Here is a 23,656-nt window from a genome sequence, read left to right on the forward strand (position 1 = left end):
GTTCAGTCATTCGTTTATTTGATGATTCTAATATTCTAAGACTCTATGATCAAATCTCATTTCTAAAGGAGAGAAGAAAAGAGCAGGTGACGTTAGATATTATTGCTGTTCTATAGACAATAAAATTTTCTCTTCAGAATTGGGTAAAAAAATGTCAAAATCCTTTGGAGGAGGACCCTTTGCTCCATCTCACAACAGTTACCATCTTCCCAGTACAGTCACAGCCATCCCTGCATGCATACCCCACACTTTGGGTAAGGAATGGCGGTCATCAGCTCCCTCCCTCTGCTCGTAGGACTCATTCTCCTCCTTGAATGGCACAGGGGATCTTTTAACCCTTCAGAGATGACCATGTAGAATTTTCCAGCTTGCCTACCCAGGATGGGAGAGGTTAACCTCAGCAGGAGCCTCATTGACTCCAGTACATAGCTGATAGCAGGCTCCATCCTGCTGCAAGCTATTTCCCCCCTTGGCTCCTGCCAGGAGCTGTTTCCAGCACACACACACACACACACACCCTTCTCACAAGGCTCCCATTCAGCTCTCCCACCTTCTTCCCCACTCAGGTCCCCGCGATGTCATCCTGCCCTGATAAGGAGTGGAGGCGGCTGCGGGAGGAAGGCTCCCAGTTGCTCCCGGCGCCAGGCTGGGTAGAGGCAGACGTGTCGACCCTCACCTCCTCCGACACTGCCTTCTCCTCTACAGAGCCAAAAACAGATGACATCAGCCCCTCACTCCCCCCCTAGAATCCCTATCGGCCTCGTGGAGCAGCGTGTGCATGGAGGAGCGAGGAGGAAGAGCGGGGAAAGGAGGGAAGAAGAAGGCTGGAGCTGGAAGTTGGTTACTTTGGCAAGCGGACAAAGTTCTGCACAACCTCACCAGGCAGACTTCAAAAAGGTGGAAAACTGGAGGCTTGCTGCTGGCAGGTCTTGTTATCAAGGGGAGCCTTATCTGCTTCATGGGGCTTGGGTGAGCCAGAACGGCTGCTAACCTCTGGCTGAGCTATCCCAGCTCCCTGAGGAGCTGCACTGTCACTCAGAGGAGAGGAGCAGCATCCTGAGACCAGGAGGCATAAAGAGTCATAGAATCCTTAGAGTTGGAAGAGACCTCTGAAGGCCATCTAGTCCAACTGCCCTGCAATGCACAGAGACGCCACAGCTGGATCAGGTTGCCCAAGGCCTGGTCCAGCCTTGCCTTGAAAGTCTCCATAGACACCACATCTCTGGGCAACCTGTGCCAGTGCCTCACCACCTGCACTGTAAAGGCATAAAAGCATCCTATTTGCAGCCATGGATCAAGGGGAGCAAGTTTGGGGTATTCCCAGCCCCAGAGGTTATGGGTGCCCTGTCACGCGTTGGTTTAATTCCTCTCCTAAGTGATGCTCTGCTCCCAGGAGTCCTGCTGCAGAGCACTTCATGGTGAGCAGCTCTATTTCTTCCTGCATCAACAGCTGACCAGATTTTCTCCCTGATGTTAATATATCTGGCCCATTCCCATTCATACTTCCACCCACAAGATGACGCAGCGATTCCCTCATGTTGTGTTACAATATGAAATACAGGAATTTATTTTTTCTCACCCCAAAAAACTCCAAGGCCTACTGTCCATGCCAGCTGTCCCTCCTCCAGCCACCATCCAGCTGTGGCTCAGGTCTCTGTACAGACCACCAGGCAGCTTCCATCCAGGCACCGTGTTTAGGGTTGGAAATGGAAGAGAGTTCCCTTCCCTTCCCTTCCCTTCCCTTCCCTTCCCTTCCCTTCCCTTCCCTTCCCTTCCCTTCCCTTCCCTTCCCTTCCCTTCCCTTCCCTTCCCTTCCCTTCCCTTCCCTTCCCTTCCCTTCCTTCCTTCCCTTCCCTTCCCTTCCCTTCCCTTCCCTTCCCTTCCCTTCCCTTCCCTTCCCTTCCCTTCCTTCTCTTCCTCTCTGTTTCCCTTCCCTTTCCCTCTTTCCTTTCCTTCTGCAGCAGAAGCAGAGAAGCAGGCTGGACTGCCACCTGCTGTCACCAAGCCTGACATAACTGGAATTTTTTTTCTCCTAATCAAATGGCATTTTTTCATTTATTCATTCATCCCCCACATCAAGTGCTTTGCACGTGTCAACACCCAGAGCCCATCCAAAGTCTGGTTGGTGGCTTCAGCCCCCTTCTTCTGCCCCATACTCACAAACACACACAGCCTGGGGAATCCCCTGCCAGCAGATGAGGCTGGAAGAACTCCTTTTGTTTTTATCACCAGCTGCATGGGGAACTTCTCTTTTTATTTAACTCTCCCACTGTGCGAGCAAGATTTCACACGAGTGAAATCACAGAATCACTGATTCACAGAATCATGGAAAGGTTGAGGTGGGAAGGGACCTCAGGTCCAAGCCCTGGCCAAAAAGGGACACACACAGCAGGATGCCCAGATAGTTTGAGTGCATGCCAAGCATCTTCAAATGCCTCCACGTGGACAAACCAACCAAACCCCAAGCATTATGAAGGAAGGTCCAGATGCAGAAAGACATTGAAAACTCAGTGGTTTATTGGTGGCAGACAAAATCAGATGTGGATGTAGTCATGGTGTCCGAGAGCAGCTCCTACATACGGTCCTGGTTGCGTGGCCCCGGGGGTGCTGGTCCAGCCCAGTGCAGTCTCTGTCACCTGCAGCAGCGCAGGCGGCCGTTCAGGCAGCTCCCAGCCCAGCTCTCCATGTGGAAGCAGAGCCTCCGGCAGTGGCCATGGTTGTTCCTGCACAGCTGGCTGTCTGAAAAACCTCTTGCTGCAGAGGGAAAGGGCATGGGTGAGCTGCTTAGGGGGCTGGGAACCCAAACAGAACCCTACTGGTGGTACTGGGTGAGCAACCAACACCTGCAGTTGGAACAGGGAGCTTCATGATAAGTGCTGGGATCTGAACATCAAACACAGCACACATCTTAGCAGCTAAACCTAGGCAAGACGGGCAGCTGTGGGTTGGCTGTGTCAGGTGAAGTGGATCCCTTGGGCAATATTTTTACATAGAGTAGGAACACCAGGCTTGGAGATTCTGGAGAGGTATGCACTGATTGGTATGCAACATCAGGGGATGGACAAGTCCTTCTCCCTTCTTTTATCCTTAGGATTTAAGTTAACTAAATCATAGAATCATAGAATCACAAGGTTGGAAACGACCTATAAGATCATCTAGTCCAACCGTCTTCTCATTACCACTGCTACCACAAGCTACTATAAACCTTATCTCACAACTCCTCATCCAGACGAATGACACAGTCAATAAATGTCCTCTTCTTGTTTACCAGAGTTGGTTTCTATATAAGTTACACCATCACAGTCCTCGTAACACCGCAGTGACCCTATGGCTGGATAAGACCTGAGTTCCTAACGTGTGCATTTGCCCAGAGAGGTGGTGATGCCCCGTCCCTGCAGACAGCCAAGGTCAGGCTGGATGGGCTCTGAGCACTGATGGAGCTGTGGGTGTCCCTGTTCAGTGCAGGGGAGGTGGACCAGATGGCCTTTAGAGGCCCTTTCCAATTCAAACAACTCTATGATTCTATGTACAAGCAACCAGTCAAACAGCACAGCTAAGGAAGACTTCCCTATTAAAACAGAATCCCAGGAGAAATGAGACAAAACAAAACAAAAAAAATGAGCTTTCAGTCTTTCTCCCCACTTTCTTTCTCAAGAAAGTTGCCTTTTGTTTGTCATGGTGTTCTCTCTGCTTTGTAGAGAACAAATTTGTTCCTTGGAAGCAAGAGTCAGGTCAGACTCGACTTGACTGCTCTATCTTGTCTGCCTCTACCTGGGGATCGAGTCCTGTCTCTTATCTCTCCACAGTCCTACACAAACCTCTGCAAATATTTGGTCCTTACCAGGTGCATCCTGGAGGAGGAGAATGACAACGATGGCAAAGACCAGCTGGAGGATCCTCATGGCTGAACGTGGGTGGGTGTCCCACCACCAGAAGGGCTGTAGGGAGATAGAGAAGAGGGAAATCCTGGATTTATAAGGCTGGGAGTTGTGTAACGCTCCTGGAGTGGAGGGAACTTTGTCAATCTCAGATGCATTTCAACATGACAGCAAACAGTCGCTCTGGGAACTGCCTGCTCTCAGACACCTCATGTTCAGGGGGAGGGGAAAAAAAAGAAGCAGAAAAAAAAAATAGCAGAAAAAATAAAAGCAACAGGCTTCTGTCAACAAACTGCAGTGAGCACTGGGGAGTCTGCTCCTGGTTGCTGCTAGAGACAGGATGTTGGGGCTGACCCAGCCTGGCTATTGGTGCGTTTGTAGACTCCAGCATGTGATGTTGGAAACTCATCCAAATGTTTGCAGGATCAAAGTGTTTCATATTTTTCTCATTTCCAACTCCCAGTCTATGTACACGTTTGACAAAGTCCAGTGTGACAAAACCCAGAGTCTCCTGCTCCTCAGTGCTCCCCAGCAGTGCTGAGTTGGCTTGGGAAGCACAGGATCTTTAAAAACCAAAGGTCTGCTCACATTTCCCAACTTCTGGGCTACAAAGAGATGGTTTGCCAAACTTCTGTTTGCAGCTGTCAAGAAAAATGGCGATTCAACGTATTTCTTTATGAGTATATTACATAGGAAAGCTGGGATATGTCCCTGTAATTAGCAGAATCTTTAGGAGAAGCACGTGTATTGAGGCTTGCTGCTGGTTTGTTTTAGTTCTCCAGATCAGTTCCAGGAAACCAGCAAACGTGGGACCTGAATTTCAACTTTGGCAAACAACACAAAGCAAACAGCAAAGAGAAACCTCCTCCAAACAATAAAAAAGTTGGGGCAAAAAAATGAAGAGGAAACACAGAAACGTTATAAAGGTATCTTTTTACAGCAGTGAGGCAGCAGAGGGCATCATTAAGTCTTTCGTTTTCCATCTGTAAGTCACCTTGATGGCCTTCTATTCGCAGGCTGGGCACCAGCCAGTGCTGGAAAATGTACAAGTGCTGCAATGTAGTGGGACGTGATGTGGCCTTTGGGCTTCTTGAACAGAGCAGGGATCACCTTCATCAAACAGAGCAGATAAGGGGCCCTTCACCAGCTGGACTTTGGGTCATGGGACACCGTGTATTTAAACTGGGTGTCCTATAAGCTGGCCACACGCAGCCTGGAGAAAAGCAGTGGGTCTGTGTGCAGGAGGGGTGGTTGCAAGGTGTGCGTAGACTCTTGAAGTCTTGGGGTTCTGCATACTGGTAGTAGGGCAGCTCTTCAGGCTTTAAACTAAAAGAAAGGAGATTTAGGTTATGTGTTAGGAAGAAATCCTTCACTCAGAGGGCAGTGATGCCCTGGCACTGCTGCCCAGAGCTGTAGGTGCCCCATCCATGGAGGTGCTCAAGGCCATGGATGGGCACTGGGCAGCCTGAGCTGGGGGGCAGCCAGGGGTGGGACTGGGTGGGCTTTGAGGTCTCTTCCAACTCAACCATTCTGTGATTCTGTGATACAATTCTACAACCCAAGCAGAGAGGAACTCTTGGACACTCAAACGGTGTCTTGCTCTGACGATGGGATTGGAAGATGTGCATGCTGGCAGTGGGAGATATTCTGGATGTGGGGTTTAAAGCAGATCCAGGGTACCAGGTGGGCATAGTGTTCCCAATGATGTGCAGCAAAAAAACATGATTTATTCCTAGTTTGCCAGATCAGAGGGTGAGCTCTATCTGGAACCATCAGAATGCTGCTGGCTGCATCCTACAGGTGTAGGATTTCTCATAATCCCAGACTACTGTCTTCTCAGGAGGAGAGAAGTTTTACATGACAATGTTCTTCAATAAAGATTTTCCTTGATCTGCAGCCGGTTACATAAAGGAAGTCTTTTTTTCCCCTAAATTCTGCTCCCACTCTTTTCCCTAAAGTTATTCTTCATGATGAGACCATGAACATTGAGGCCACATTCACCTTCTGCACATTTCTTGAGACTTTCCTGATCTTCTAGACTTCTAGCATACACACTATGCCAGCTGATACCCTCCTAGCACTGTAGGGGATGCTCTGGGAGCAACCTCTGTTCAGAAGGCTGTTGTGCCTCCAGCCCCACAAGACAGAAGAGATGTTTAGGAAATAATGCCCAAGCCCTACTCGTGGTCAGGTTTACAGACATCTGGTGAGTCATATCCACCATTCCTACCTCCTGGAACATGTAGGTCTTTGGGTCCATAAGATATCTGAGAGTTGACTGAAGTCAGTGGGGACTTAGCACCCACTCCAGTTGCCTGAATACAACATGTTACCATTTGGGATGCTCTGGGGTTCTTGAGGCAGCCATGCTGATCCTAGCTGATCCAGCTGATCCTAGACCTACGTTCCCTTCTCTTTTGGCAGCTGGAGGTCACCCTGCCCCTGGAGATGCATTCTGTAGGGGTTGCTGATGGTGTATTATCAATGATGTGACAAGAGTTGGAGGAGGAGGAAGAGCCAAACACACAGGGTTAGAAAATACCTTATTTTGCATGGGGGTGTAGGGGGCAACCAGGATGCAAGGGGTACAAAGCTCACTTTCCCCAAATAATTCTGGTTCTGATTACTCAGCTGCATTTACAATGGCATTTTAAGAGCTGGATTTCACTTCAACCTTGGCTATCTTTGCCAAACCAAGCCTGTTGCTTGGGAACAGCAAACAAATTGCAGTGAGGGGGACGTTCAGGCCAACGGTTGATGAACTCACATCTCCAGTCATTCAGGAACAGGGGTGAGGACTGGGCTGTCCATAGGGCTGCAGGTGGCCAAAAGGCTGCAAAGACCCAAAATACATCTCCTTAAAGGGATGGACTGTTTCTGTGTCTCTTAGGAGATGGTATAGGACTGCTGGCACTGAGAAACGCCTGTCTTTGCAGCCACCTGAGCTACATGTTAGGTACAAGTAGCTGAAATTAAAGGGCCATGCACAAATATCACTTTTCATTTGACTCTCTCCCATAAGATCAGAAAACCTGGAGATCATTATTCTGAGTAGCATGCCCTATAATACACTAACATGGAAGCATCTTATACTGTTATTTTGCTCCAGAGGAGTGAATGGGTCAAGAAACCATAGAAAAAAGTTGTGTAGGGTACTGGTCTGGAGTGTGCTGCTCTCCAACCTGCATGTGTGTCCTTCATCCTTCCTCTGTCCTACTCTGTGTGTCTGTTCATCTCACTTACTGGTCAGAAATGATAGTAGGCTTTTGGATTTTGTGTCGATTTTTGTTTTGTTTTGGGCTGGGTTGGATTGGGCTTTTTTTGAGGATGATTTCCAGCTAGATCGGTGAGCACACAAATGGGAAAGAATGGGAGCATGCCTTGTTGCAGCTGCTTGTGTCTACCATCCCATTACAACGACGCCTGCAAAAGGAGCAGTTCCAGGTGACTCTGATGGAAATTTGGCTGGCTGACAGCTTCAAAACATACAGGGGGCAGAAGTCCCAGCATCTGGCAGGGAGATTTACGGGATGAGCTGGTGAGCTCACACGCTGCACTGTCATAGGAAAACAGGCCATAAATATGGTGGCTAACAGTACCTCAGATAAGAGGCGTGAATCACAAACTTTGTGGGCAAATCTGAGGAAGAAACTGTTTGCTTTGGAAAAGAGCCTCGATTTAAATGCCCACTGTGTTGTGTGCGTTGGAGAGCCGGGCTGCAGCCCACAGGGTGGGGAGGAATTTGGCTCCAGGCTCTTTTTGCAGCAGCAGTTCCCAAGCACTCCTGTCTAGGGGATCTCCAGGGGAGGGCTGGCATCTCCCTGTGTGCCTCAATGGCCTGGACCGTGCTGTGATGACCCGGGGAGAAGATCTGGGCTGCTCATGAATCAGGAATGGAGGCAGATAATTCGGTGCCGGACCTCTGGCTCTGGGCCCTGAACGCAGTGAGGTCAATGGGAATTTTCCTGTTTGGTTCATCAGAGCAAGAATTTCATCTCCCAGGGAGGACTTTTCCCTGGCTCTGGACAACGCCTCAGCTAATTGGCATAACTCTGTCTTTACATCATTGTTTTCTTGCTTTCGCAGAAGTGATTGACCGAGAGAGATGCGGTTTTACCTGGAATCAGAGACCAAGAGCACACTGACAAAGCAGGGGGGATCAACATTTCCTGTTGAAGACACACAGAAGGGCACAGGGTGAATCTGGAGAGCAACGGAGTTTGGCTGGTGCAGCTTAGAATCTTGGAATCGTTTGAGTTGGAAGTCTGCTCCAACAGCCCTGCAGTGAACAGGGACACCAGCAGCTCCATCAGGTGCTCCATCCATCCTCACCTTATATGCAGAAAGCTGCTAGGTGCAAACTTGCCAATCGCTTTGAGATTATTGCTGGGAGAAAAGGAGAAGCACCAGAATGCAGCCTCAGGGCGACAATGGACAAGATTCAGATCCCTCCTTCCACTTAAAGCAAGCAAGCCTGGGGTCTCCCTTCCTTCTGCTGCTCTGTGGGAGAGGAGTGAACCCACAGCATTCCTGCATTGTCTGATTGAGCTGGGGGAAGATTTAATAATAGATGGCACATTTGCTCCTGCTATGGCCTTTGCCAACGGTCAAAGGGCTATGTAAACATGTGGAGCATCTCGCTCCCTTTCTGTGCTGTATTTCTCATCCAGCCCTTCCCATTGCCTGTACGAACATGGCACAACCTGGGAAGGATGAGTAGGTAAGTGCAAGGGGTTGCACTTGAATGCACTTGCATATGAATACACGTCCTGTGAATACACAGAATGCACTTGTATTTATGTTATATCAGGCTGCACTGAAAGCAATGGGAAAGAAGGGTGCCCCATTGCAACTGCTGTCCCCAGGGTGAGATGTGAAGAGTGCTGGGTGTCAGCAGGAGTGACAGACGAGCACTTGTTGTTCTGTTAAACCTCGGGTTTATTGTTTTTGGGTAAGGAGAAAGGCAGTTTCTCACCTGTGCGTGACAGGTAGCAGCTGGATGCCAAAAGGGACAATATATAATCTGTGTGACTTCTCGTTAGAAAGGAAAAGGTCCACAAGTGAATCCACAGCCAATGAAAGCTGGAGCAGTTCTCCCATAGAAAGGCACAACACGTCCTCCCGACCTGTTCCTTGCTAGAGGAGCTGCTGCTCTCCACCTGCTGCAGTTCAGACACCTTCAGCTCTTGGTGGGAGTTGACGACAAAGGTTTACAGCAGAGAATGACGGGTTCAAAGCAGTACTTGGCCAGGTATTCCCCGGGGATGCAGCTCCCCACTCGGCACAAGCCCCTGTCGTGGTTACAGCTGTCTGGGCCGTGAGTGCTTCCTGCAGAGAGGAGTGAGCTGGTGGGTGAAAATGCACAGTGCTTCCTTGGGCACCGTGTTCCTGCTGCACCTGGAGCCTGTGCACACACAGCAGCAAGGAGAACCCCCAGCATCCCTGTGCCAGATACAGCCTGGAGGAAGGAGAAAGTTTTCTCCCAGAGCCTCCAAAACCCAACCCCAGAGCAGGAGAGCACTGAGGTTCCCCAACCAGGCTGCTCCCAGATTGGCTGTATGGTGTTTTAGCATTACTCCAGGGGATGAAATTATTCTTTTCACCATAGTGCCCCACTACCTCATCCAGAAACCTGGGGACACCTTCCCCCATCACTACCTATAGTATTATGGTTTGATTACATAGTGAGGAAAGCTTCCTCCTGTCCCCAGCTTACCACCCTCAGCCTTACCGTGAGCGAGCAGGGAGATGAAGATGAACATGAAACACAGGTTCCTCATTGCTTTGGTCCTGCTGGGGAGCAGCAGGGCTGAGCGTGAGATTGTGCAGAAGCCTCTGCATGGCGCTGGCAGGCGGGATGGCATCCTGGAGGAGGGAGGGAGCAGGCAGGAGTTAATTATATCCCGGTGACATTCACCACTCAGCAATCCTCTGTGTTGTTCTGACCCGGCGCCACAGCTCCAAACAATGCTGGTTTGCTTCACTTTTGCTTCCTCTACCTGGCAGCTGGTATTTCGGGTGGGTGGGTTGCCAGGAAAAATGAGGTGCAGGGGTTTCTCTGTCCTCTGCCAGCAAAGTGCCCGAAGAGATGATGGGCTGAGCAGTGGCAACCTGCAAAGAAAGGCTCTGGAGTTGCTGCAGGCTGGGAGTGATTCTTTTCTATCTGAGCTCCTGTGAATATTTGCTCCAACTGAAACCCGGCTGTGATTTTCCTGCCAAAAAGGCCATTCCACCTCTGGCTTCTGAGAAATTCGGGAGGTTTCATTCCTGAGCGTGATGACCACATAGCACTGGTGGAGGAGGTGGCTGGTTAGCTCAGCAATGCCCCACTTGATGGGAATTATATGAGAGATATGATATGTAGCTTTGCCTGTAAAATCTGCATGTGATATTCCAGCTACCCTTGCCTGGCTGCTGTCCACGGAGTCCTTTCAACTGCATTAATGCCATCGTTCTTGTGAATACACCCTAAGCTGGGCAGATCTATGATTCAAAAAGTCTCACATTTTCCTTGATCACTGATTACTCCATTGCATCATCTGCTGCATCAGTAGGTCCAAGACCCTCTTGGAGTGAGAATTAGTCCCTTAGGAGTGGGACTGTGCCACAGGACTTGAATACATGTTGGGCAAGGATTTGGCCTGGGACTTTTTCACAGTTGGTTGCACTGTGAGCATTTGGACTTGCCTCTCTGGGCTATGTGGTTGGCAAACCTGCAAGGAATGTCTGGCAGAAAGAGCTTGCAGCTATGGACCATTGAGTCCAGAGAGAAACCAGTGTCAAGGAACAGCAGACGAATGAGTGTGTGGGTGTATCTGTCAACAAAACCACAAGAGAGAAGCATTTCTCATGAAAAAAAAAAGCACTTCGTTGCACCATCTCCTGTCTGCCAGCCTCAATCTTAGGGGAAATTAAAAAAATACTTTCCAAAAATGGATCTGGGAGCTTAAATTCCTAATTCCATTGGATGGCTGAATGTGTGGGGCAGTAGGGAGGTTCCCGGCTGAAAACTGGCACGTTTCCTCAGACCATCATGTGTCAACGAGACATTTTTCTCTGCTTGCACAGAGCTTTTTGAGATACTGCTTTTGTTTTGGGTCTGGATAAAGGTTTGTGTGCTCAGACCTGTCCAGGTTGGATGGGGCCCATGGCAGTCTGGTCTGATATTAAATGTGGAGGTTGGTGGCCCTGCCTGTGGTGGGAGGGTTGGAGCTTCCTTGAGGTCCCTTCCAACCCATGTCATTCTATGACTCCATGGTTCCATGATTCAGGTTTTCTGCCTGTGCCGATTGGCCTTCTCTGCATGTGGATCTCGCTTTGCTTGGGTCCTTCAACCAACACAGGTGTGGTGAAATGGTGGAGCGGCTTCAGAGCAGCTTCTCACCTGCAAACTGACTTTGGGAAAGGTTCAGGTCTTTTCAGATGCACTCCATTTATGATACAGTCTCAGGAAACGCCTGTATGTTACGCACCTTGAGCTAACAGGTTCAGCAGAAGAAATCCACAGAAATCTTACAACTGCTCAAAGAATGTATGGAAGTATGAACGTGCTGGAACAAGAGGTGATGGCCTCAAGTTGCAACAGGGGAGGGTGAGGGCCAGGTTAGATACTAGGAAGGATTCTAGCTCATAAAGAGTGGTGATGCAGTAGCACAGACTGCCCAGGGAGGTGGTGGGGTCACCATCCCTGGAGGTGTTCAGTGTGGAGATGTGGCACTGAGGGACGTGGGCAGTGGTGTGGTGGGGGTGGGCTGGGGTTGAATGTTCCACATCCATAAGCAGTCTCTATATAGACTTGTTTTCAGCAATTCCCTTGTGAGAGATGTTGCTGTGGCTGAGTTTCACTCTCTGAAGTATATATAGGCCATGAATTTTAAAACAATTTATTCAAACATTGGTGCAAAGACAAATAAGTCAAGAGCTGACATTAAACTGGAAACGCTTGGGCTCTCAGCCAGTCAGGAAAGACGAACCATATGAACAGTATGGAATGGGTTTGGGATATTCCCTCCAGCCGAAGAAACCCACAAGCTGCACCTGTATGAAGCAGAAAATGGACAACACTCAAAGAAATCACAGCTCTCTCCTACCACACCCATTTTTTTAATGGAAGGAAAAGATGCTGTCTCATTTTTACTGATGCAGTACTAAGCACAGAGGCTTTGCTTTGGAATTAAGATGGAACAATCTTACAGAATTTTCTGAACAATAGCTCTGTCTACAAAGATGAATGAATATTATAATATAGCGTAAATAAATAATATAAAGAAGATCAAGTTTTCATCTACCCTCACAGCTCTGCGCACAAGGCTGTGACAGCTGCAAACACGTTGGCTCTTTGCACTGCAGACATTGGTGACCTTCTGAGAGGTGCTGAGATTCCCCAGAAGGCACTCTTTTCTGGCAGAGGGCTCAGGAAGGGGGGGACACAGTGTTCCCCAAGATTTGCCTTAGAGCATGAGCATTGAGAGCAAACAGTGTGTCTTGAAGGAAGACATCAACTGGAGATCTCCAAACAGGTCAGACCACATGATAGGACAGAAAGAAGAGGGAGGTGAAGTTTGGAGTGGGAGGGGATGTGGTTTCCAAGGGTTTAACAGCTATGTTTCTGTGCATTTCTATGCGTGCGTGAGACCTTCTGCCTCTTTCCGTGTATATATGGGACTGTTACACTGTTTATTTAATGTTTATTGCCTTTGTTATCTAGATTAAAAAAGCATGTCACCTCTAATGAATTGCAAACTTCATATGTTGAGAAAGTTGGGCAGCTTCTCTACAACACTAGCAAGAAAGCTTGTTTGTTTTCTTGCCTATGCATTTCTGTGGCATTCTGCAATTCTGCAAGGTCTGTATTATATTTCTTTGCAGCACTTCCATTTTTTCAGAGGGCAAAGTCCCAGCTGTTCTTGCAGACATCTGATTTTTGGAGATACACAATGGCCTCCCTCGTCTTGACAATTATGGAAGCTTGATGTAGCGTCTGAAATGAAAAGGGTTGAAGTTAAAACAGGAAACATAATTACACCACCGTCTGAATCACTGGTACACGCCTATACAGAAAGTATTGTGAAGTTCTGGTTCATGGTCCTCAGAAGCAAAGACATAAAGGACTATGGGGTTATTCGGTTATTCCATAAGAGGAGGAATTTGTGACATATCACCTTGAAAAGGAAACTGAGGGAGGGATATCATAAAGAAGATGGCTGCACGAGGACCAATCATTTCAACTGTGGCACAGGATAAAATAATGAGAGAAGTGTTTTTCAAAGATAGAGAAGAAATACTCAATTTCAGGGGGAAAAAATCAGTGAGGACTTTTAAACACAAGCATACCTAGATCTAAAAGCTGCCAATTCATGAAAGCCAAGAGAATATCTGAGAAATAGTAATTATATTGTTGTGGAGTTCATGATATCCATTTCACACTCACACACAGACTGACTGCATAGAAGCATCTACTTCTGGCTGAGGTCAGATACGGGATGCTGGATGAACTTTGGGTCAGATTAGCACACCTGGCTATTAAGCGTGTACAGATATACAGACATTAATTGATTGTTGAGGAGCTCCAAAAGGAAGCAGGTCCATCAAGGACTGAATGGATTTACAGGAAGGAAGTCAACTGGTGCCTGCTAAACATGTCATCGTGGATGCACTCAGCAGTCCTCCCATAGACAGAGGGTACTGGGAATAAATACCGACGAAAGCATTCTCTGCTGGGGCCACAGTTTTTGTGTTCTTTCACCAAACTGCTGTTCTGTGGGAAACAGAACACTGGGCTTTATGCTAACATGACATGGCAACCATGTTCTTGGGCTCCATGCTGCCATTAGCACAGGGACAGCCAGATCCATCTGTGTAGATGAAAGGAGAGGTCTTGGACCATTTGGAGACATGGGGAGATTGTTTTGCTGACTTCAGTATTCTCCTCTCCAGACATTGCCTGCCTGGGTTCCCACACATACCTACACAGCAGGTTTTCTGACGCCAAGTGCAAGTTCCAAATGCAGCAAACGGTTTGGGGCAGACTTTGGAACGGATGCAGTACCCATGGTAGCCAACACAACGTGAAGTGTCTCTGGGCAAGCCGAGACCTACAGGAAGAATTGGATTCCCAGTTGTGCTGCAGGATCAGTCCGTGTCTCATGATCTTCGTCCTGCTGAAACCCCATGGACCCCTATTAGGGGTGTGACACAAAGACCCCCAAAGCACAAGACAATTTGTCCAAAAGTTTTGAGAATGCTCATGGACCTCGCGGGACTCCAAAGAAGGACTTTGTACGACTGGAGAAAAACAACGCCTGTTGAGTTTCTGAACATATCCTACTCACTGCACACCATGCACATCAACATAAGTTCCAAGGCTGCAATGCTGCAGGCTGGTCATGGGAGGGAGAGCAATGTGCTTGCATACCCTGAGCTGTCCCTGTAACTTAACCAAAATTAAATGTTGGGATCTGGTCTAGTTACCACTGAGAAAATATTTATCTGATTTCTTCCTTTTTGAAAGCCTTATCCTAAGATGGGGAGTTCCATGAGGCATGGAGAAAAGTTGGGCTAAAAGCACAATCAGTAAATGAATGCAACTGAAGGTCTGGAGAAGGGGTGTCAGCATATTCAGAGAGCTTAAGTAAACTTCACTTCACTTGAGTAATGCAAGGGAGTATCTCTACTCCTCTGCTATAGTTCCCCAGTGAAAAAACTGGTGACCTGGGTTATGAAGAAGCATTTCCATGGTGCCTTCTTGCAGCAGTGTCACACAATGGCATAAAAGAACTTCACAGAGTTTGAAGGAGACCAGCACATTGTAGAGGCATCTCTAGGAATGCTCTGCTTTGACAACTGGTCATTTGGGGCTGGTCATTTTTCACTTCAGTTTCTGGACTAAGGAATCACCTCTAATGAAAGGAGCTGATTAACACAGGGAAATACAGTCTGTACCATTACACAACTTGTGCCCCCTATGCAATAAGGTTCACTGTTTCATACAGGCAGACCCCAGCACGGGTGTTGCTCCTTACCTGGAACAGCCTGGAGGAGGAAGAGGAGCAGAGCCATGAGGCAGGAGAGGAGTTTCATGGTAGAAGATCTCAGCCACAGCGTGGAGACAGGGTGACAACACCAGAAACCTGCAACAGAGGTGCAAGGAGCACTCTTGTTTTTATAGAGCTTTGGGAACAGACCAGGCTGTCCAGGGAACTTTGGCAGTAGGGGATGTGGAAGGCAGGCCATGGAATAATGAGTACAGCTTGACCGCTGCACACGGCTAAGCCTGAACAATGACAGAGGGTCACAAAAGCCAGCAGAGGTAACCATACCTCCTTGCCATGCCTCCAGGAGGGCTGCTTCTCAAAACCGACCCACCCCAAGAGCCTCATTACTCATTAACTTCAATTTGTTAATTGCTAATGGGCCACATCGTGAAAATGAGCCATTGTTTTGGTAGGGGAGAAAGCATCTGGGAATGACGTTGGGTTGTTGATGATGTTGAGCATAAGAGAGGGCCCAAGGTGCTGCTGCAGTGTTTGCTGTCTTCATTTATTGGTGCGTGAACAAACTAAACAACAAGGATTCTTTCTGAAGGCATTAGTTGGTTGATAAAATCACGGAATCACAGGGGTTGGAAGGGACCTCTGGAGATCACCTAGTCCAACACCCCACCAAAGCAGGTTCCCTAGGGTAGGCTACTGTGGACTTAATTCAGTTGCCCAAATATATAGGCCTAACTCCTCTATGCTGCTCTGGAGTTTCCAAGACATCTTACAGGACTATCAGGTGAGACATAGGACCTTGGGGCCAATCTGCCTATGACTACAGGGGCAACTGAATGCCATTCCTGTGCTAACACGTGGTCCTGGAACCCGCGTGCAGTCAATCGCTCAAAGCCCAGTGGTGCTGGTCAGTGCTCGGCTCAGACACCAAGATGTAGACATCTACAATGGGTATGTCTACATATGAGTCAAATGCTTAATTAGTGCTTCTAGGACTGAAATTACATGATTGGCTACACTGGGAGCTTAGGGGCCGACACGTGTACAGCAGTTTGTGCTATAGCTACCTGTATACTGAGCTGGTCAAGTACAAAACTAAGAGTATTTGTTGTTCTTCAGAGATGACATAGGAATCCCACGTCGTCTCCAGCTGTTGCTCCACGGATCCCATGCATCCCCCATAGCTCCTGCATGATACAAACCAGCCTCAGGCAGATATTTCTAAAATCACAGGGTCTGCATGTAGATCATTCCTAAGTGCTTTCTTCAGTTTTATACAAAACATAGGACTTCTTGTAGCAAGGGATCCTGTCCCATAATAACCCTCTGCCCACCAGGGAATTCACTATCCAGACCAGCAGACCTGGGATGGTGCCCCTACTATATTAGAAGTATGATTTTTTTGGCTACATATAACAGGGTCAGGAAGGTAAAGTGAATATTCTTTCTTCAGTACTTGACAGTCTGAAAAGGAGCAGAAACGGATTTAAATGCTCCCAGGGTAAAACAAAAGTGGGGCTATGTCTCACGTATCCTAGCTACAGAGCTGTCAGAAAAGAAAAAAATGAAGTACTAATGCCTTTTTATCCAACAGTGTTACATGAAACAGCACTGAAAAGTCTTTCTGCCATACCAATTGCTATAGGAGTGTAATTTCAGCTAATGTAAGCTGCGTCCACACCTTGCTTTGGTGTAACAAAAAATACATTTATTTGTGAAGAGCAAGCCTACCCCTAATTATTGTGCTTGGTACCTCATTTCCAGTATTTGAATCAATGTGGATTTTAACACTCAGCTCTTTTCACACTCCTCTCCTTGTCAGAATAACGTCTTTATTTGCTCTATCTGCAGTTGATAAAATGGGAATTTTTCTCCTCAGACCTCCATAGAAGCAACCCTTACTAAATGGATGAACAGCAGGAGTCAAATATGGAAGAATAATTCTTTTATTGAGGAATCATGAAAGAGCCTAAGATGAAGAGCAGAAATGGTTTGGTGCTTAGAATACAGATTCTTTTTCCTTTCTTTACTGTTTGGGAACATACACTATTCCTCTGTATTTCTTACAGTATTTGTATGCATTAAAGGGGCATCCCCCAACCCAGTAATCATTTACATGGCAGTAGATTCTGCAACTACCTCTTCTCTGTGCACACTGGAGAGCGTCATAAACATTCTTGCAGCCTGCACATAACAAAAACATTGTGTACTCTGAGGAGAGGGGGTAAGTATGAAATGTTATCAGATGAATGAGTTGATGGCCAGGCTGCCTGCAAGTGATATACAAGTAACATACAAGTAATGTACAAGTAAGATACAAACGGAGTTTCATGCATTGCTAAACTGAATGACTCATTAACCTGGAAAACAGAAATGGGTTTAGTTTGGACTGAAGTGAGCTGAGACTTCTTGTTGCTATGAATTTGTCACTGGGAGAAAAAAAATATATAAAAAAAGGAATTTATTTCTCTTAACATCAAAATTTCTCCACTGTGCAGGTGCAGGACGCAAAGGAAATAATATATATATATATATATTTTTTTTTTTCCAGAACTGTTTAACAAATATAACAAATGTCTGTGAGTAATTTGTAGTTTTCTCTCCAAACTTTGGGGCCAAACTGTTGAAAACTTCAAACAAGCTGCTGATTCTTATTTCTGAACTAAGAAAGGATCCTGGGACCACTGTAGGATGGCTAATGACCTGAGGCCCACAGATGTTATGGACAGTGATAGGACAGATGGATTGAAAACTCTCTTCTCCTGATTTTGTACGTAGCTTTAGCCTACAAGCTCTTCTGGAGCACACCGTGATGTCTTCCCTCATGTACTACTCCAGGAACTTCACTATTCCTGCTAGCACCAAGCTTAGGCATATGAGGCTTGCTGGGGAGAGCAAGGCATGGGCCCTGTATTTGTAAAAGCAGGCACATGAAAATCACACAAAATTTCCATAAAATTAGCCCCATGAAGTTGCCATAAACTCACTTTCCACCAGGAGGAGGGGGCTACATGGCCCTGTAAAAATCCATCTATCTGCACTGGTACATGGGAAGCCCATTTTGCCACAGATCCCTGATAATTCTGCTAATTACCCTGCTAATAACCTCAGTCTGCCTGGGGACTCTGGAAAGCCCTCTTCACCTCACAGTGGCAGATGGCGAGGAAGGTATATAGAGTCATGTACATGATCATAGAATCACAGAATGATAGAATAGCTTGGGTTGCAAAGGACCACAGTGCTCATCCAGTTCCAACCCCCTGCTATGTGCAGGTCATCAACCAGCAGACCAGGCTGCTCAGAGCCACATCCAGCCTGGCCTTGAATGCCTGCAGGGATGGGGCATCCACAACCTCCTTGGGCAACCTGTTCCAGTGCCTCACCACCCTCTGGGGGAAAAATGATGATGGGCTGTCAGGGGTGTCATAGAGCATCATCCTTCTCATTCATCCCCTACACCACCAGAACCAGGCCCAAATCCCACACCTTGTAGCTCCTCCATCCTCATGGAGGATGATGCCATGTGCTTCCTACTTTGCAAACCAAATCCACCTAAGACACTGATCTGCAAGCTGCAGCTGGAAGGACAGACCACGTCTCCTGGATCCTGCACTGGCTCATTTTGCTTTCAGACACCTTGGAAAACATCCAGATGGTTATTTAACTTACTCAGGTCAAGCCAGCACAGATCACTGGTCATTGCCACACCACACAGAGCAAGCATCTGAACATCAGAATATAAAAGTACCGGGGAGAACTTATACCTCAGAGGTGAAGATTGATCTTACTATTCTTCTCATGTAGTTTTGATCTGAATGTGTTGTACATCTCATGGAAAACCTATGTGTCAGTTGAAACGCACCCACCTGGAATTCTGGGGAAAGCTCATTTGGTTTTTTCACTCAGGTGGAAATTGCTGGAAGGTCATCCAGAATAGAGTCAGTGTGTACCACTGTTGTCCCACACCTCAAGTCCTCAAATGGCAGAACCTTCCTGCAAGAACGAGGCATTACAGCAGTATGCAGCCAACTGGCTTGGTTCATGCTCTGAGTGCCAGGACTTGGTTTTCATGGAACTTACTGTATTATTAAAACAGCATTTAGCTACTTATAAATAAAGACTTGAGAGATTAGGTTGGTGTTGCAGGTTCCTACAGCTGCTGCCTGAAGCCACTGTTCAACACCTGCATGCCCATGGTGTTCTCTTCAACAGGACCAAACACTTTAGGGATGCTCATAAGCTAGAAACAAGCTTGCCCACTCTGCTCCAATAAATTTTGTCACTTTCTACTTTTCTGTCGACAAACAAAATGGGGATTGTTTTCCAAAACACCTTTCACAAGACAGAATAGAGTCCTTTATTTCCTTTGTCTGCAGATGGGATGCCCACTACTCCTGATTTCTTTCTCTTGAGACCCAGCATTGCATCACAGGTCCTATGGCAGCGTCAGGGAGGCACATGAGGGGCAGATCATCCATTTGCAGACTTAGAGAGCAGCACTCTCAGTTTCACAGGTGTGCAAAGAGCAAAGAACAAGTGATTCATGGCAGCTTTCTCAAGAACCCATCCCTACAGTGCTCGAGTCATTCTGCCAAAAATACATTACAACTGTCACTTATTTGAGCCCGTTTCTGTATTTATTGATGTTGTTCCGACCCAGTGACCTCGATGCCGACATTATAAACATTCCCCTCAGCCCATGTGCATTGTTTTCTGCCTTTCTGCTTCCTTTGTTGGCTTTTCCTTCCAGATTTGCAGGTGCCATTGTGTCTGCCAGGCAGCCATGCGACAGGAGCACTGTCTGTGTCCATTTTCACACATTCCAGAGAAAAAAATGAAACGAAGGCACTGACAGGGAAACAACAACTGTCCGAAGCTCCAGCTGAAGCCAAGGGGAATATCTCAACTCTCAGATAAGACCCAACTTTGTTCTTCATCAGACTAAAGCAGGAACTCAGCTTTCTAATACTGCAAACTTATATTTAAATTGCAATAAAATGGCCCTGTTCTGCTTAAATAAGGACTGAAATGTCTGCTTTATTTTATTTATTTATTATTGTTCCATGGGAACTGAGGGAGAAATGCAATACCTTGGGTGTGCTAATAACCTGCTGGAAGAAGAGTGCTTTTCCAATAACCTAACATTCAGAATCCTTCCCTATCGTTTCCAGCCTTTGCACGTGAATGCACTCACTGTCAGAGTGTAAGGTTTTGTACAGTTATGATCCCTTTCAAATTATGACCATAAATGTCACCCCTGGGAAAAAAAAAATGAGCTATATTTTGATTTTGGATGAAATTCATTTTGATAAAGACTTCTCTCCATAGTCCCCGTTGCTTGTACACATCACCTGCCCAGACTCAGAGGTGACAAATTGTGATTGTGACTGTGCAGGGGAAGTGATGTATGGAGGTGTTTGCTAACAGCTTTGACCAGAGCTTACACTGTGAAAACAGTTTCTAGTCATCTTTGGTCCCCAAGACCCTGTAAACACTGAATCCTCTGTCAAGGAACTGATTTCTCATTTGCTGATGGGTTGGCAGTTGGACTAGATGGCTTTATTGGCCTTTTCCAACCTTAACGATTCTATGATTCTATGATCCTTGGTGCTTCTGCCCTAAGGAACTTTCATTTTTCTTGTTTGTTGCTTTCCTCTTCTCCGACTTTGTTCCAGGTAGGAAAGACATTTGTACAGACATATATACCCAGTGCTTGCATCTCTACACTAACTATAGAGGGGAATGCAGAATGCTGGTTCAAATGAAGGCTTCTATACTGTCAGCCTCCAAAGCTGGTACAATGGAACTCAGCCCAGCTGTCTAATTTAGCATCATCTAGTTTTCCTTGAAGTCAACAGAGACACAGACTTCTCACACAGTGAGGTTTGTGTCCGTGCTATGTGAGATAAGCAGGCTTTGGTAAAGGCTTGTTCCTTTTTCTTAATCTGGGGAACAGAGATAAGCCCTTCAGTGATCATTCTGCTGTGGAGCTGATCTTGCTAATCTAACATTCCACACCAATGCAAACAGCCCATATAACAGCATCTCTGCTTACCTCTCCCAGTCACCTTAGCTAAGTCTATAAAGGCCATAGGCAAAAAAATGTACTGTACCAACCCCCAGACTTACATGCAAAATCACTTCTGATGGGATCATGGGAAGCACTGAGCATGTATTACATATCTTACAGATGTTTCCAGAAGCTGCCTCCATCTCTGCTGCAATTGGCAGAGAAGAACTGTGTATCAGGGATCAATACCCATCAACCTCCCAGGAGAGTTTCAGGTAGGATAGAGCAGTGATGCTGTGGCACAGCTGCTCAGGGAGGTGGTGGGGTCACCGTCCCTGGGGGGTTCAATGGGAGATGTGGCACTGAGGGACGTGGGCAGTGGGCATGGTGGGGGTGGATGAGGTTAAGCTGGGTGATCTTAGAAGTCTTTTCCAACCTGAATGTCTCTATGGTTCTATGACTGTAATTATTATTATAGTTACGAGATGAGAACAGTGACACCCAATGGAATGAGTTCTCCTACAGCTGCAGGGAAACTCCTCCAGTGCTGCAGCTAACTGCCCAGCCTTGCCAGCCACAGACACCTCCACCAGGCACCTCTCCTTGTGAAATCACCATGATGGCTCCTGAGACGTGTCTGCCAGGTGGGTGCAAGTCCTGGAGAAAGGATATGCTGAAGAAGAAGACAGTCAGCAATGAGGGAGAAGCTTCTACCTTTGAATGAAATGTCATTCAATGTCCTCTAGATAAATTCAGAGAATTGTGTATTATCCCATGGACACTGACAGCATTTGGAAGTGTGAGGAAGGGGAGGAAGCATGAGATGGGAGGATTTCTCATTCATTTTAAGCTTACATTCAATGGCCATAGGGTAGTTCTGAAATAGCCTGGGTCACTACAATTTTGGGAACCAGCTGCTTTCCCCAGCTGCTAATAAAGGTTTGCATTCTAGCAGTGTAAATCAGCAGAATTTGGCTGCAGTTGTGGTTAAATACCTCTCAAAGTGTCTGATAAGGTGACCTTGTTTATAACGTTTTAAGGGATTTTTAAGGGGTGTTGAGTGGGAAACTGGATATTCTTGTGATAAATCTGAAAATGTTGGTACTCTATCATATCAATATCACACCTACATCAATGTATTCTATTTAAAAATGAAATACCTCCTGCATCTCTTCAAGATGTGTTATGCCCCGAGTGTTGTGTCAGGAGTCTAACACACGAATACAGCCCTGTGTGGAGGGATTTGCAGCCTGGATAGGGATGGCTGATCCTTCACTCAGCACAATGTATCTTCTGCTGCTTGCAAGCCCACGAGCTGGCTCCTGGCTCCCTCTGGTGGGAATGGCTCGGTGGGAAAGGCTGGCAAAGCCTCTTTTCTCCATCTTCAGCATTGCTAATTTAAGAGAAGGCCTATGATGACTTTTAACGGGTCTGGAGAGCAGGGAAGATGTTTGGTTTCTGATGCTGAGCCCGAGGGAGTGAGCTCCCTGCATTCAGGATAAGTCTATAAATGTAAAGTGAACTTTTCTGTAACTTTATATAACTTTATCTAAATGTAATTGTAGGAAATCTGGTAACTATGGTGCTAGTGGGAGCTCTGCTGCCTAGTGCACAGGTAGGCACCTTCCTCCTAGGCACATTCCTAAAGCAGATCCCAGCCCAGCGGTGCTTCACACTCATCAGTGGTGTCTTCTATAGTCAGAGAACAGTTACAGGATGATGGCACTATTGTTTGACACTAAGCCAAACGAGAGCAATGAGAAATGATGTGGGGTGAGTTGGAAGTGCAACAAAGCAAAGGTGGGATCAGCAGGAAACATCACTCTTTGGAAGAAAGAGGGAATGGGAATGGGAAGGATGGAGGTGATGCTATCCAGATAGCATTCATGAGAGAGATGCAGCACCAGCTATATTTGAGACAACTGCTCAATGAATTTCTGATAAAGATGTTTTCCTTGGCGGAATATGTGACAAAAAAAAAAGGGAGTAAGCCAGAGCCAGGGCAAAGCCCAAGCCTAGAAGCCCACCACTTCCAGAGAAACCCCAAGGCAGCCTGACCCCCATCACTCTCACTACAGTCAGGTTTGGGCAGGATTCAAATCAGGAAAGAGCCAGTTTTGAGGTCTCCTGACCCACAGTCAGCTGTGTTGCCCATTGCACCATTGGCCCCAGCCTCCTTCCAGCCTGGAGCCTACATGGCCCCCAGCATGTTCTTCCTCCAGCATGGGCAAGGCGTTGGGGGGGAAGAAGGAAGGTTTCACCTCCTTTCTGACACCTGGTAGGTGTACCAGCCCCAGTGTAGCCTAAAATGGAACAGATGAGCAAGGTAAGATGCTGTAACACCAGTTCACCTGCTGGCATTCAGCAGGCAAGGGAAATGGTAGCACGAAGAACAGAAAACCATGGACTCAGCCCACACCACAGCTCCCAGAGGACTTGCATAGAGAGATGCATCTCACAGGTGTATCAGAGTCCTCCCTTTGATTACCATGCAAACTTCTTCTGGCAATCTGGACTTCACAGGAGAGCACAAGATCACAGAGAAACAAGGGCAGAAGCACCTTTCTGCAGGGATGCATGGGCACTCTACCAGTGGTCACCTTGGAGAAGACATGTGCACCATCATGACCATGAGCCACAATAGACAAATGCAGTCCATCACCCTGACCTCGTGGCGCAAGGGCAGCGCGTCTGACTCCAGATCAGAAGGTTATGTGTTCAAATCACATCGGGGTCAAACGTGGGGCAAAACTCTACTCACCTCTTTTGCTTCTGCT

At 47.1% G+C, this 23,656-nt stretch overlaps 2 protein-coding genes and 1 non-coding gene across 3 annotated transcripts; 1 reads left to right on the forward strand and 2 right to left on the reverse strand.

The window, feature by feature from the left end:
* Window positions 1-2,495: 2,495 nt before the first annotated feature.
* On the reverse strand, window positions 2,496-3,976 carry DEFB125 (defensin beta 125). Its single transcript, XM_085218328.1, has 2 exons — window positions 3,842-3,976; window positions 2,496-2,754 (listed from the first exon to the last, which is right to left on the reverse strand). The coding sequence occupies exons 1-2, from the start codon at window positions 3,900-3,902 to the stop codon at window positions 2,633-2,635; spliced, it is 183 nt and encodes a 60-aa protein (XP_085074454.1). The 5' UTR covers window positions 3,903-3,976; the 3' UTR covers window positions 2,496-2,632.
* Window positions 3,977-9,057: 5,081 nt separating this feature from the next.
* On the reverse strand, window positions 9,058-10,242 carry LOC146545126 (uncharacterized). The gene is made up of 3 exons (XM_085218327.1): window positions 9,878-10,242; window positions 9,610-9,743; window positions 9,058-9,206 (listed from the first exon to the last, which is right to left on the reverse strand). Exons 1-3 carry the CDS (start codon window positions 10,162-10,164, stop codon window positions 9,058-9,060), a joined length of 570 nt encoding a protein of 189 aa, XP_085074453.1. The 5' UTR covers window positions 10,165-10,242.
* A 13,302-nt stretch (window positions 10,243-23,544) lies between these two features.
* On the forward strand, window positions 23,545-23,616 carry TRNAW-CCA (transfer RNA tryptophan (anticodon CCA)). Its single transcript has one exon. It is a non-coding gene; the product is annotated as a tRNA-Trp (tRNA).
* Window positions 23,617-23,656: the final 40 nt, after the last annotated feature.

The sequence above is a fragment of the Meleagris gallopavo genome, chromosome 2, assembly GCF_905368555.1.
Source record: "Meleagris gallopavo chromosome 2, MGAL_WU_HG_1.1, whole genome shotgun sequence".
Taxonomy (NCBI): Eukaryota; Metazoa; Chordata; class Aves; order Galliformes; family Phasianidae; genus Meleagris; species Meleagris gallopavo.